The sequence below is a fragment of the Cydia pomonella genome, chromosome 5 (assembly GCF_033807575.1).
Source record: "Cydia pomonella isolate Wapato2018A chromosome 5, ilCydPomo1, whole genome shotgun sequence".
Taxonomy (NCBI): domain Eukaryota; kingdom Metazoa; phylum Arthropoda; class Insecta; order Lepidoptera; family Tortricidae; genus Cydia; species Cydia pomonella.
Window position 1 is genome coordinate 115,596 of NC_084707.1, and position 16,413 is coordinate 132,008.

Here is a 16,413-nt window from a genome sequence, read left to right on the forward strand (position 1 = left end):
CTAAAAAGAGAGACAGAATGTTCCAACGTGGCTCTGTGTCTCATTTCTAAAAAGAGAGACAGAATGTTCCAACGTGGCTCTGTGTCTCATTTCTAAAAAGAGAGACAGAATGTTCCAACGTGGCTCTGTGTCTCATTTCTAAAAAGAGAGACAGAATGTTCCAACGTGGCTCTGTGTCTCATTTCTAAAAAGAGAGACAGAATGTTCCAACGTGGCTCTGTATCTCATTTCTAAAAAGAGAGACAGAATGTTCCCACAGTAAGCTCAATAAGGCTTGTATTGAATCTTAACACAAATATGTTCATTGCCTTTGTCAAAAAATAGTAAAAATACATTTTTTTAGTAAAAGTCCATGAAACTTTTTTGTTATTATTTATTCAAATGAAAATATTCAGCCTATTCAGAATATTCAGCCGTAGGGAAAAGTGATCCCATTAAATGCTTAGTTGTGAGGAGGATACTCGCAATACTGTGTGACATAGACTATACATCCATGAGGGTCCTCGCACGGGTCGATGTCTACCGATGAGAACGGGTCGGCGTCATCGGCCTTGATGGTGGGCGAGTGGTGGCCTGGATTGATGTTGCACGCCGTGACGTTTTGTCCGACTTGCCTTAAGAAAATTATATTCCGGCATATTATCTGAAAACAAAAAACATTGAGTATACATTTTTTGAACATGTTACATTTAAGAGAAAAAAAAATTAAATTACGGCGAGTCATACCTATATTCTAGTCATATTAAATATAGAATAAAATGGCTAAGGTCACGCATTGAAAGCATATATTTAGCGCGATATATTACTGACCTAAAGATACAAGACACATTCGCAAAAATTGCTCTAAATGTAACTGAAATATATATATATATATATATATATATATTATAGGATGTTCTTACACAGATTGATTAAGTCCCATAATTTAGGCACCTACACGATAAGATGGTTATCAAATCGTTTACATTTCATTTAACACAAAACATTTGAGAAGTCTACATCGTATTATTTACGTAAATGAAAACGTTAACATGACTACAGAATAACCAAAATGAAGATTCTATTTCAAAATTAGGTAACAAAGAAATATTTGGCATATATAAAAACATTTGTTAGACCTGTACCTCAAAAGCATAAAATTGTTGTAGTAATTCACCGAATCGCATTTCACCTCGATCTCATATTTAATTTTCGCATTGTGTCCCAATAGTTTTTTTCTAGTGGCTATAAGTTATAGTTACATTTCACCTCGATCGTGCATTTAAATATCGCGTTGTGACTCAAGCGTTTATTATTTTAGTCCTTATTAGTTTTAGATGCATTTCACCTCGATCGTGCATTTAACTTTCGAGTTATGACTCAATCGTTTATTACTTTAGTCGCATTTCACCACGATCGTGTATTGTATTGGCGACGTGATTCAACGCAACGGTATGAAGACAGTGCCAGTGTCAATTTAGATATCAACTTCGGGGCTTATCAAGTTAATTGGAGTCCCAAACAAACGTCGATCGCGGTGAAATGCGTCTACGGATATCAACTATACTACACAAAATATTTCATACTACAAAATAATTATACTAATGTGGCGAAATGCCTCTACGGTAACATACTACACGAAAAATTAAATACTACAAATTAATTATACTAATGTCAAAAAGCTACGCGAAAAAGTGCGTCAAGTAAAAAAATCTAGTGATAATTATCTTTTTCTTTCAATGTGAAATGCGATTCTGTGAATTACTACAACAATTTTATGCTTTTGGGGTACAGGTCTAACTACCTCATATTACAGGTTCCATAAAAATACCTATTTCTTAGGCCGTATGATATGAAGGTCGGTATATCGCCACCTCTCTGCTATCTTTCTCAGGATGCTATTTGCACTCCCTCTCATCCGCATCACCAAAGATGCCGTCCTCTTTCTTACTATGGCATAAAAGTCCTCTACACCGGCATCAGTAAACATCTGCAGAATCGAGGAAGCCTAAACAGCATTCTGAAAATGTTATTATATTGGACACGCTGGGTATTATAATTCTTCAGTTTGAAACTGGCCCATTGGCCACACGTGTAAAAACTTTGATAGTAAGCTTTGAATAAAGTCAGCTTCACTTGGGCACTACAGCGTGCGAACGTGTGCGCCAGCATCCCGCCTCGGACCGACAATGCCCTGCGCTCCCGCACGAGATCGTATTTGAAATGTGTTACACTATTGGATATCTGTTCAACATTATTTTGGGTGTGTAGGCTGGACTCTTTATTTTACCCCTGAAAATCATGAACTCGCTTTAGGCAGCGTTGTATTTCAAACCGTGCTTCTCCGCATATATCACGCATGTATCAATTAGCTTTTTTGTATATTGATAGATACAAGGGCGGTAAATACTACTCTGCACTTACTTCACTAACGACTAACTCTAACAACAAATTGATGATTGTTTGTCCCACTCTGTTATTTTGACTTTTGTGTTTGTTAGAAAGAGACAAAATTTAACATGGTCTGCTAAGTTTTATGATTATGAATAAAGAGGTTAAATTTTGGTTTGTTTACTACCATCAACATTTTTTTGGCTAGAGCTATGGATATGGTATTGATATTTCAAATGCTTAATGATTGATCACTTGATACAAATCTACAGTGAAATTAATTTAACAACAACACTATAAACATTAAACATTATGACATAAATAATATATAAAATTATAATCTCACGGGAGTATCTATCTTGCGTCCGGGATGCGCAACAAAAAATGGGGAATAACTCGCTATTTCGCCGGCACTTATATTGTTTCGACCTGTAAAAAAAAAGAGTGAAATAAAGTTAAGCTTAGAGTCGGGATTCTTTTCATGCAGTAGATACTACTTGATTATTTAAAAATAACCACCGGGGAAGTCACTAAAACGATAAAGAGTATGTCTGTAGGCAAATCCCCGGGTCATGATGGTCTCAGCATCGAACACCTGCAGTATATGGGCCCAAACCTACCTCGAGTACTGGCAATGCTATATACTTTGTGTGTAGGGCATTCGTATTTACCGGCCGAACTAATGAAAACGATTATTGTTCCGATTGTAAAAAACAAGACTATCCGTCGGACAAGACCAACTACAGTCCAATTTCACTTGCCACTATTGTCGCTAAAATAATTGACAGTCTGCTTAATACACAATTAGACAGGTATATACAGCACGACAATCAGTTCGGGTTAGGGCCGGGCTGTCGACTGAAAGTGCTATATTGTGATTAATCCTTTATAAGGCATAAGGGTGTCAGGAATTATGCAAAATTGAACCAAACTAAAGTTCAAAATGAGGTTGTAAATATATTTTCTGTTAGGTATTATACTGATAGGGACACGCCTGTTTATGCGCGCTTTCTCGACCTATCGAAGGCTTTTAACCTGCCTGCGTATCATGGTTCCATTTTATCACTTGTCACTATGCCTGTCACTTTCGCGCTTACATACTTGTCAGAGCGTGACAGGTATGGTGACAAATGATAAAGAGCCGACCATCTTAGCCCTGCGTCTTTTATTATTACCAAACCTGGTCTTTTTTTATCGGTGATAAAAATATTTATGATATAATGTGGAGAAAGCTTGTGGATATGGAGTTACCTCCGGACTATATATATATTTTTTAAAATTGACAGGACGAGACAGGTCCAATAGCGTTCGATGGGCGGGATCGTTGTCACAACCATATAGTTTGAATTGCGAGGTAAGGCAGGAGTAAAGGGACTTGTTGCCGAGCTCAGCAGCACACATGTCGGTTGCCACGTGCAGGGCGTTTGCATTAACAATATTAGCTACGCGGATGACATGGTGCTATTGAGCACGTCACCCTGTAGTCTCGCGACACTTAATAATGGTGTTTGAGCGATACGCTGCATCACACGGGCATAAATACAACTCTTTAAAGAACTGGTAGTGTTTGGAGTCAGAGGCAAATGTCCATCAACAGTCCCATTATTAAAACTAACCAACAACCCACTTATGTTGGTAGATAATTTTAAATGCTACAATTATAACCACTCACCCACTCACCCACAGGCTTGATATTTTTCAGTGACTTCTATTATTATCATAAAATAAGGGTGACAGCTGGCAACTACAGTTGCCAAAAGCACGTGAGTGGATAATGACCACCAAAAAATACTTTGGTACCCTAAATAAAGAAATCTCTCATACCAAAAAAGTATACTAAACACCAAAATCAGTGTAGTGGTACTTACCAATCATCTCCGTAACACAGTTATAATCTCCGGATTCGGCGGCGGCGAGCAGCGCGGCGAGCGCGAGCAGCGAGCGGGCGAGCGGCGACATGGCGGCGGCGGCGGCGGCGGCGGCGGGGAGGGCGGGGAGGGCGCGCTGGAGAGACTCGACTAAACTTTGTTCTCCAACAGCATACTGACGACTCTCTGATGAATGCTGCTACTTTATACCTTCCTCCCGTACTAATGATCGGTTACAGCCAATTGCTTAATATAATTAGTTCAAGACGTATAATATACTAAAATAGTTATATAATTTTAAACGGTTATAACATAGGTAACGGATTACAAAGTAATATCATCATAATATGTAAAGTCACTAGAACAAACTGGGCTTGTTAAATTTCTTAAGAGGGGACTAAAGCAAAATTGTAGTTTTCATATTGAATTGTTACACCTTATTACAAAGGCAAATGCCATAAGTCATGAATGTTGTTTCTGAGTGTGTTTAGTCATGGCCCATGACAGTGCACACTCAGAAACAAGAGTATATTTCGAAAAACAGACCTTAAAAGATGAATGTTGGGTTGATAGCAAAAAAAAGATATAAAAAAATTGAAATATTTTTTATATACCCCACCCCTATCCTTGTTCAGTCTCTATCTCGTCGTAAAGCAATTTTCTACCAAAAAGTAATACCTAATAGTAAGAAAAATAATAACCATCCGGGTAATTACTTAGTTTTTGGTGGGGGTGCCAAACGGTTTCTTCTGTTCTATACGGCACGACCGAGATGCGACAACGGACGTAGATAATAAGCTGGATAGAGTACACTGGCCAAAGTGTGTGCACATGAGAAGTCAAACTAGAGCCTTGCATCTCGTTCTAATCGGGGTGACCATAAGTCATATGTATGTGGGATATTAGGATAATTTGGAGACATGGAATGTAGGGGTGAGGAGGGGGGCAGCTTAGAACAAATGCGTTCAAAGACGTATTTTTAGTGCGATTATGGTCCAAATCCATTTTTGGGCTCGCAACACTGACCCACACAACTGTCAATTGACAGATTTGACGTTTGACAGAACATGAACGAACCAGTAGCATATTTTGATTTCGATGTCATCCGTTAGCGGTTTTGCTCCCCGTGTCTAAGCATTTTCAGGATGTATTCGAAGGAAGCGGTAAGTGAAACTTAATTTATTCGATAGTACAATCTATTAGCTTTAGTGACGAAGAATAAAGAATCAGAATTTGCTATTGTTCTGGAAGATATAGATGTTTATTTTTTTAAATAGGTGTTGGGGTAGTTTTGAAAAAAAAAAATTGGAGGTAGTTTTGATTAGCAGACTGTTCAAAACTACCCCGGCCATAAGAAACCGGTCGTTCCGGATGAACACCAAGATGTAGCTGTATCTGCACAGTCAGCAAATCTTCCTGTAGTAGCCACGAACTGTCCTATAGCAACAACCTCTACGTTAACTACTTCTTCTGAACACCAGTGTTCTTCTAAATCTGCACAGTGACAGTTGGAACCCACACACAGTTGGAACCCACAAATAGTCATGTGCCAACAATCTCTGGAGCGGTTTGCGGTGATAATGCTCAAGATTCGTTTGAATTCTCTCATCAAGATTGATCGGAAGACTCACCTGTCATAGCTGCATTTGAATTCATATCTAAGCTGGCATCTATACCTTGGATATCAGTTCCCAGACTCCAAACAGATCGTCTCCCAGTCAACAACACCCCTATATTTTTATTCTACAAAGCAGATTATAATGCCATAAATATGGAATTGTCCAACATTAACGGGAATAGTTTATTGTTAGGTCTCACGGCGGAACAGGCGGTTCAGACATTTTATGAAGAAATATACAAGATAATAAAAAAAATTGTTTCTCTAAAACCCGTCCATCCCTCACGGTTTTCCTGTTTGGTTCACTCCAGCGTTAAATATTATTAAATAAATATTATAGGACATTATTACACACACATTGACTAAGTCCCACAGTAAGCTCAATAAGGCTTGTGTTGAGGGTACTTAGACAACGATATATATATAATATAAATATTTATAAATACTTAAATACATAGAAAACACCCATGACTCAGGAACAAATATCCATGCTCATCACACGAATAAATGCCCGTACCAGTATTTGAACCCGGAACCATCGGCTTCATAGGCAGGGTCACTACCCACTAGGCCGAATCGGTCGTCAAAACATATCATAATAATAAAAAAAGGCCTGAATAAAGTGGAAAAAATATCAAAATCAAAACGACAATGACAGTTTTTTACTTTACAGGGAACGATTTAAAAAGCAGTCAACTGTGTGTTATAATGCTTACTTAAAATTTGTGGAAACAAGCATTCAAACTAAAGTTAAATTTTTTGGGAAATTTGTGGGTAATAAGCGTGGAACCACTAATATCCCTAGCACCGTTTCTTATAATGACATAACCACCAGTGGCCCCGTCGAGCTGTGTGACTTATTTTCTGATTTCTTTCAATCTGTTTTTGCCCAGTCTAACATTTCCCCTCAGTTAGATCCTCATGGATTAACAATAAGCCCATCTAATGTTCATCTTAATGATATTCATTTACCGATACATCTTGTCAAACATGCATTGAAAACAGTTGATACATCGAAAAGTTCTGGATCTGATAATATCCCCCCTGATAATATTCCTAACAATTCCTTGCAATTCTCAACTAACGCTGGGATACGCGCACCTTTGCGCCGTCTTTGTAATACTACTACCTACTACTCCGTTGGCTCAGCGACCCAAAATGAGACTTGGCCTCCGACACAAGACAGCGCCACTTTTCTCGGCACTTTTTTTTCTTTTTTTTTTCTTTTGTCTTTGTAATTCATACAATAAAATGTTCACGGCCGCAGACATTTTCAATAAAAGTAGAGTAAGTTTCAAAAACTAATATTTGAAATTCTAGCTGAGACAGCTAAGTATCTTTGTGCAATTTGTATCATTGCCATCTAGTCGCTAGAGAGCATTAAGTTTAGCATTGATTACTGTAGCATTACCTTACCTTTATTATGTATAGTTCTTAGTGAGAGCGTTTTTAGGAGGTAGGTGCACGTCTATTGCAATGTATAACTTATCATTTATACTATTATTGTACTTGCTTCTGTTGTTTCTCCAATAAAGAATATAAAATAAAATAAAAAATGTTGTAACCGTAGTTGTGTTAATTTTAGCTTTATATTGTAGATTTATCAGTAATAGTGGAGCGCTGGTGGCCTAGCGGTAAGAGCGTGCGACTTGCAATCCGGAGGTCGCGGGTTCAAACCCCGGCTCGTACCAATGAGTTATTCGGAACTTATGTACGAAATATCATTTGATATTTACCAGCCGCTTTTCGGTGAAGGAAACATCGTGAGGAAACCGGACTAATCCCAACAAGGCCTAGTTTACCCTCTTGGTTGAAAGGGCAGATGGCAGTAGCTTTCGTAACAATTAGTGCCTACGCCAAATCTTGGGATTAGTTGTCAAGCGGACCCCAGGCTCCCATGAGCCGTGGCAAAATGCCGGGACAACGCGAGGAAGAAGAAGATTGTAGATTTATCAGTAGGTAATCTAGTAATCTATGGACGATGTTGTTGGTGTCACACTTTATTATTTTTTTGTGTCTAAACCTGTGTGTTACTGTTTTTTGTCCCAAAAAAAAAAAGATATTGATAATTTAATTGAAGGAAAAAATTATGTTTCTAACGACCCTATACCATTGCCCTCATTTCCTTCCCCGTCTAATTCAAGCAGTATGCCAATTTTACCAACCGATTCTGCGATGGATAGTACATCTCCCGCTAGAATATTTGTGGAGGAAAGTAGTGCAGAAGAAGCTTGGAATGAAGTGTGGGCAGAGTGCGAGGAAGAGACAGGTGAGCGTGGGCTGTCTGCGCACGAGCCAGCTGCGGCCGCGCCCCCGACGTCGCCGGCGTCGTCGGCGCGGCTGCCGGGCGCAGCCGCTCCGCGCCAACATGGTACGTCTGTTTTAGACGAGTGCCTAATGCGTCATAATTTGCGCCCTAGGAAAAAGGTAGATTATAAGCAGGGGTCGGACAAAAAGTGCGGATGACGTAAAAATGACGTAATCTTGCACACAGGATGATGTTTGAGTTTGTATTTAAACTTCCGTGTGACATGTAGTAACAAAGTAGTATTAATGAAGTAACAAAATAAACGTAAATAAATCCATGGAATTAATAATACAGGTGGTAGGGTGATGTAGTGAATAAAATAAATTTCACGAAACTTGTTACCATAAGGTATAATTAGGGTCTCCCCAAACTAGTCGACGCCGTTTCGGCAAATCGCGTACGGAAAAAGCTTTATGTCAACGCAATAAGAGCGAATAAGTCGTAAATCGGCTCGGCCCACGCGAAACGACGTCTTTCGACGGGAAAACGGCGTTTTGCCGTAAAGCTGTTCGCATTCGTACGACGCTGTTTGCAGCCTACCGCACACGTTCGCATTCATAAATCTCCTTATACTGCCGTACGGTGCCGGAAAGAGTTGAACGGCTCCGATCACGGCTGAGTACCTACGATAAGGACCGGTCAGAGCTGGCGGAAGCCGTTCAGCGTCTTCGACGGCCGAACATAGCTGACGACGGCCGAACAGAGCCGATGACGGTAAAAATGCTGGTAAGCCTTTTTTTCCATGCCCGTCTACGTAACATATCCATCATCACAGGTTATTATATAATATGTAACAATTACCAAGGAAAATAATCTTACAGGTCTGTTCAATTTCAAACTCAGGTTGTTACTAACAACCAGTCTCCAAAAATGAGATTTACGATTGCCGATCACCCGCTGTCCTACATCTGTTCGTCGGACTCAACAGCTGTACGTGTGCTGTCGGACGTCTCGACGGCAGGACGGAGCACGGGAGAGCCGACCGTCGCTTTACAACTGTTGCGATAGCAAGTCGCAGGCGATCGGGCGTCTCTACGGCCGCAAGGAGGATGAGACTGCTAAACGCAGGTGTCCAACCGCGGAGACGGTCGATCGGCTAAATGCGAATAGTGTGGTGTAAAACACTCGGCGAAAGCCGACTCCGCGTCGACTGGTTTGGGGAGACCCTTATTTGAAATTAGTTAGAACAAGTCTGTGGGATCCTCAGATAAATAGGTTAGCAGTATACGTGTTTGTCACGTACCTCCAAAAACGGAAAATTGCCACAATATTCGAGTAAAGATGACATGACATTTTAGAGCGTTTTCTTATACATTAGTAAATATAAATTTTAGCTAAATATAATCGTGAAGATACAATAGCTAAACAGTAACGAAGTCAATTTATTGTTCATCTGATTGACAATGTGTCAGTCAAAAACGTACTTAGTTTACTCATTTCAAGTGGCGATATCGTTTAATAAAGAGGTTGATAAATGATAAGTGATAATTGTTTATGAAAATCAAAAATACTATGTATTTGAAATCATCCTATAAGTGGTTTGACGTCATGCGCACTTTTTGTCCGACCCCTGATTATAAGCTTTAGTTTGTTAAAATATATAATTATGTATCCATTTAGTTGTACGTATTTAGTTATTAATTAATTAAGTTCTAAAATAGTAGTGAAGGGATGACGTGTATTTGTATATTCCTATACGTAGTTATACTGCGCTTGCGCCGATTGCGGACCCAGTAATAAACTGGCTTGCGAACTAGACGGTTGTAACACTTAAGAGGCTGTCAATACCTAAAGCGCGCACACTGTCTATTTGTATCGGAGTAAATGAGATAGCACTGTCGCATGTTACTGGGCCTGGGCGAGGGAATAATCAGAAAAATATTTAAATAAAAAAGTGGATTATTAGTGTAATATTTAAGTCGACCACGGTTTAGATATAAATGTTTTCAAATTGTGATTTTAATTGCAGACCCATAAGTCAAAACAATAAAGACATAAAACCGTTTAATTGTGATTTTAAGACCAATCTTTGCAATTATTTTCTATCGAGCCAATTTCGTTCAATCGTGTATCGAGTACAACCACGGTCTTTGAAATATAATTAATATGAACATATATTTTTATTACTTGACTAAAACAAATAGTCTTTCTTAAAAACTGTTTAAGTAACATCAATTTCAAGGACATTGGGTGTTGACAGCCTCTTAAAACATCACAGCTACATTACATATTAATAATTTTGGAGCCATTTTTTGTAAAGTCGTATGATTCCGGAAAATGTTCAATGGGAAGTCGATTCTATTGTTTGTTTTTCTCTCGGTTTATATGATAAAATAAAAATTCTAATTAGAATATTTTATGTATTTTTATTGAACAACAGCCAAAACATAATAAATACTGAATTATTATCCCCTGTTACATTGTTGGGGTAGTTTTGAACAATAGTGTGTGCAAAACTGCCTCAACTCAAGGGGGCAGTTTTAGTAGGATTTCAATACTTTTCAAAGGTACCCCTCCTGAGGCACCTTTGAACACTACAAAAAACATTTCAGTACAAAACTTACACAAAACCGCAGCCAAATAACACTTGACCCTACTCATAGTGTTGTGTTCCTGCCGGTGAGTAAGGTTGCCAGAGCTCAACGAGGGGGGGGGTGGGGTTAGGGTCGGCAACGCGCATGTAACTCCTCTGGAGTTGCAGGTGTACATAGGCTACGGAGACTGCTTACCATCAGGCAGGCCGTATGCTTGTTTGTCACCGACGTAGTATAAAAAAAACTACCCCCTCAAATTATACGAGTAAAATGTTAATACGACCGTTTCTAGTGACTAACTGTACTAAGTACAGATAAAAAAAAACACGTATATCTCGTTATTGTTGCCTTACAACCCGCTTGGGCAGTATTGAACATTATTCCTTGAGTTGCAAGATTCTGAATTGTACCTTTGTCTTTAGCTTTGGACTTGTGCAAATGCATTCATTACATAGGTTAATAACATATGTTGTTGTGTAGAGGCTTAAAACTGGTTTTTATGAATAATATTTTGAAATTTGAATTACGTCAATGAGTGTAAAAAAATGTACCAGGCTGCCCCCCTCTCCCCTATAGTTAAGGCCAGGATCTTTTCTCATTCGTGCAGTCAGAGAGAATCATACTGTTTTTTCCTTATGCTATGAGCACAGACATATTATCTTCTTTCGATAGTATTATGGACCTTGTTATAGATGTAGTGCATAATCCACTGCCATCGTATTTTCTCGGAAATTGCTCAATCCCTAGTGTAAGGCGCAATCTAGTTAATCAGTGCTTCTAAATGTTGCAGGTTGTGATATGCTATGGTGTTCTTACTTATTGCTCATATCTATTTTTTTTGATCTCTCTTTTCTTTTCTAATTGTTACTTTGATATATATTTCATATTGTAATATCATGTGTCACGACATGTGCTTTTATATCTAATGTGTACTTTGTAATTATATATACAGTTTCTATTTGCGAGTTCTTGTAATTGGCTCTGTATTATTATCTAAAAAGTTTAATGTATTTTTTATAGCTGTATAAATAAATAATTCAAAAACTCTACAATTTCAACCATATTTAATTTAATGATTTTTTGTTGTGCACATGCATGACCGGCAAAAAAATCGGGTAAGTAATAGAACGTATACAAACCTATAATATATCACTCTGAATGTATAAATTCAATTTGTATAATTTTGATCGGAATAACATTCAATTGCAATAACATGCAATATGTATAACAACGAATTCTATAATTGTAAATTGTATAATAAACACTACATATATCATTGTTTACGATAACATTAGAAAGGTATAACGTTGAAATAATATAATATACAAAACAAATATCATACATTAAAAATAAGCGCCTACTATTTGTGTTTGTGTTGTGTGTGTATTGGTTTTTTTAAATTATTATGAAATGAGCAATGTATTTGAAACATCTATACTATGCGAATTTATATTTCAACGTAGTTTGCTCCGTATTTATCTATTACAGATTGCAGCTTTTTTTCTGTGGTAATTCTGGTGCTAATTTCTTTATCTAGAGGGTCACAGTTCTAACCTAACCTAACCCACTTTTCTGTTAACAGTTTCTTTTTCCGAAGCCTCAGAGTTCTAACGTAACCTGCTACCTATTCTGGAAACAATTTATTTATCTAGGGGGTCACAGTTCTAACCTAACCTAACCCACTTTTAGCAGTTTTTTTTCTAGTAGTGTGTTCTATGAGGTTTGAAATTCTAGGTCATCCTACTAATTTTACTACTTAATTATATAAGATGATATTTATATTTTAATATGTATATATTATGACAGTTATATGAAATGAGCTTAACTTATATGTATATTATACCAAACAGCCATATGTATGTCGTATGTTATATTATTTTTATGTTATACTAATTGAAAGTATACGTTTACTTTATTATACATAAGATTAGTATACATTTTTAACGTTTGTAAACTGAAATTATTCCAAAAGTGCGTATATATTATAGGACGCACCCCTTTTCAAATCATTACATTTTATCTTGGGATACCCCTCCTCCAATTGAGGGGGGATTTAAATCTCCTCCGGTCAGAGGTGTAGGGTTATTTGGCCGAGCCGGTGTAGCTTTATTTGACGTTCATAAGCGCATTGTAATACGAGTATGCCTACTTGAATAATAAACTATCTTTATCTGTATCATAACTGTTTTATTCATAAACTGGACTTCAATTACCCACTAAATTGATTATACACAGGCGGTGGTGGATATGGAAGATCGCAGTACTCGGTGATGTAAACCATACAGCCATTGGGATCTTTGCAGTATTCGATACGTACAGGTTCCAATGGGCCGATGGGCCATACGACGGGGATGATCCGCGGCGGAGGATGTCCTCGCTCAATATTGCACCCTTGCACCCTTGCACCGATTTGTTAGCCGTTTGTCCAATACGCAGTTCGTCCAAATCGCATTTTGCCGTTTGCCAACTACGCAGTTCGTCCATAATATGATACGTCCATTTCGCGATTCGTCAATACGCAGGTCGTCCATTTCGCTGATTGACATTCAAGATTTGGTCCATTTCGCGACTCGTCAAGACGCAGTTCGACCATTTCGCTATTTGTCATTTCATATTTCGTCCATTTCGCGATTCGTCCTTACGTATAGTACGCCCTACCCTACCAAGGACCATAGGCCCTACCTACACAGAATTACCTACGCTCGAAATAATGAAATTTTATCGAATAAGCTAGCGAACCGTGAGTATTTTCAAGAGTTTATTGATGATGATTTTATGCAATAAAAACGTTAAAAGTAACGTTAACTAAGTATCGTTACCTTTTGTTATGATATAGGTAACGTTATCACTTTGTACCGGTAGTCAAGTATATCTATGATTTTAACGTTACCTAACGATATTATAACGTTAAATTTAGTAACGTTATCAAGCCCTGCCTAGAATCAGTTCCAAACTTAAGTGAAATTTGCCCTAGATTGACTCCTCTAGCCTCAAAAATGAATAAAAAGCTGAATGAACTCGACACAATATATTAATAAAACTTCTTTAACTTACAGAACAGCCTAGTCATCAAGATAACAAAAAATATTAAACTTACACAAAACTAAAATAACCTACGTCAAACCCATGGGTCGTAGGAAGTTAAGACAAAACCACTGTACAGGGTTGTTTCCGATAAGCGGTATATTAAAAGTAGTGAAATTTCATTAACAAAAAAATCCTTCCCATGTACAGTTTATCGAAAACCGCCCTGCTTATAGTTTATTTATATTTCTAAGGATAATTTATAGCAGTTTTGCCCTAATAGCTTTTCGCAGAAACTCCATGGCACTTATTTTCAATGTTTTCAGCGATTTTAGCTTTTTATTTAAAAATTCGTTGAACCGAATATCTTTTTGTCGTCGTTTGCGGCTCATAGGTATTGTTCTTTTGATAAAAATATCATAGTGACGACCCTCCTTTTTTAATATTTCAATCAGTCTGAGTAAATTGGGCTTCGGAGGAGTTCTCTTGTTCAGTCGATTGTGCCATCCTTCTAATGCATTTGTCGTGCGGTTATTTTCTTCGGCTACACTTAACATGGCAAAAAGGGGTACCCACTGTTTTTCAAAATAAACGGAAAACTCTTGAAAAGCAACTGAGTCTTGGCACACTTCTCCCATTTTTTTAATCTCTACCCACGCGTCCATTAAAAGATTAGTGGGTAATAATGTCATATATGAGCACAGCTTCGTAATATTTCTTCCAATGAGTGTCTGTTCTAGGTTGAGTTTATCACATATGCTTTTGACTGCTTTGTAATAGTGGAAAAAGCATCCGCTTACGTAGACATCCGGGTAAACACTTTTGACAGCGTTCAACTGTGCAAGTTCGAAATCACCCTTGTAATATTTGATTTCGACATTCAGTTCTTCTTTTATGATTGTAAAGCATCTCTTGTAGGTATTTTCAGTCTTGTTTGGCAACAAGCAGTAAATAACTGGTACAATATTTTGGTATTTGGTGTCTCGGTCCAAATCCAAATGTAGAGTGAATATCTGTTTAAATGGTTTTGCTGCTCTTTTGTAAGTGCCATCGCCATAAAATTTGTGAGATTTGTTTTTTGATTTTTCGAGCAACTTTCGTGTTACTTTTATGCAAAACACAAGAATTTTGTCGTCGTCACCACATTCCTTAACTAAAAAGTCATCAGCTAAACATTCTGGAATTTGGACGTTTCTTAGGTGACGAAATGATAAACTAGTGATTTCCAAGCTTTTCTTTTTTGTTCTGTACAGCGTGTCTCGTTTTGAATAAAAAGGGGGAATATCATCTGGTTCTACTAGGCCACTGTCCTCTAGTTGCTGGATGGTATCTTCGTATATCTGCTGTACAGAACCGAAATCAGCCGATACTTTTATCTTGCAAGCGTCGAATGCAATGTCGATTGCATTTCTGGAATGATCAGGTTCGCAGGTATGCTGGCTTTCTCGTAGCACTACATCACGGTCTTCATTTAATGTAACAGACGCACTGCACTCATATCTGTTGCTGCACCGCCACAATGAAGTATTACTATTTTCGACATTTACAGGTTTTCGAGCGTTTAAGTGATATCTAAACCCGTTTCTCAACAATAAATCATGTCCTCTTTTACTTTTTATAAAAGTCAGATCGAATTTTTCATCCATTTTTATAATTTCAATCCACCGTTTAGCCAGATCGAATTTAATTTGTTTTACGATGAAATAACGTCACATGCGAAAAGTCAGTTTTAGCAGTAGGCCAGATACATGACATAGTTATGGAAAGAGGATGAATTTATAAGAATAACTGTAGAATTATGGCACCCGCATAGCTTAACATTGTTACATTGTGATTGAAAAAAGTGCGTAACTTGTCAAGGTAGTCAGTTTTTGGAGTAACAGTTATGAAGGGTAGTGAGATATCAGAAATCTTTGCACGATTGTGGAAATTGGTAGGACGGACTCTATCTGACATATCTACGTAACGAACGAATAGATAAGGACAGTGTAAAGTTTATCAGACATGTACTTTATAACGTGACCGTATTACGTGTTGCACTAACTGCATCTTGGACAAAGCACGTGTTGACGTAATACGTATTAGACTGAACGCCTGTTGGACAAACTATGGGATGGACGAAAGACGTGTTGACACAATACGTCTTGGACGAGCTGCTGTTGAGCGATATGTATGTTGGACCAAATATGTATTGGACGAAATGCGAATTCAAATATCGTTTGGACGAACTGCGTATTGGACGAACGGCTAACAAATCAAGAGCAATGAAACTATATATAAACAGATTTTTTTTTTGAATCGAGGATTAAATCAATGCTTGCATAGAGGCAGGTCCAAAAATACGTTGATTTAAGTTTTTTCTGTCCTCCATTCAGAAAGCATCAATATTTTGCACGCTGCGCTTAGCGAAGTTGCCGTTTCCGCTCCATCCAACAGGAAAATAGTCACACCTCAGGCTAAGAAAGCTCAAATGTTTATGAACCTCGGTTTCGCCTCGGCCAACAATTACATGTGATCTGAATCTTCTCTTACGTTGTTTGCCCTAGTAGGTATGTAATATACTATCGGCCCGATTCGAAGAATGCTTAAGGCACGTTTAAGATCTTTAAAAGATCGATAACTAAATGACATGTCAAAACTACTCAAAATCGACGTTTATTTCGATTCCCTTGTCCTTATTACGATATTTCT

General features: G+C 37.9%; 1 protein-coding gene across 1 annotated transcript; it reads right to left on the reverse strand.

Moving 5' to 3' along the window:
* Window positions 1-356: 356 nt before the first annotated feature.
* LOC133518197 (uncharacterized) lies at window positions 357-5,894 on the reverse strand. Its single transcript, XM_061851824.1, has 4 exons — window positions 5,870-5,894; window positions 4,239-4,424; window positions 2,717-2,799; window positions 357-643 (listed from the first exon to the last, which is right to left on the reverse strand). The coding sequence occupies exons 1-4, from the start codon at window positions 5,892-5,894 to the stop codon at window positions 443-445; spliced, it is 495 nt and encodes a 164-aa protein (XP_061707808.1). The 3' UTR covers window positions 357-442.
* Window positions 5,895-16,413: the final 10,519 nt, after the last annotated feature.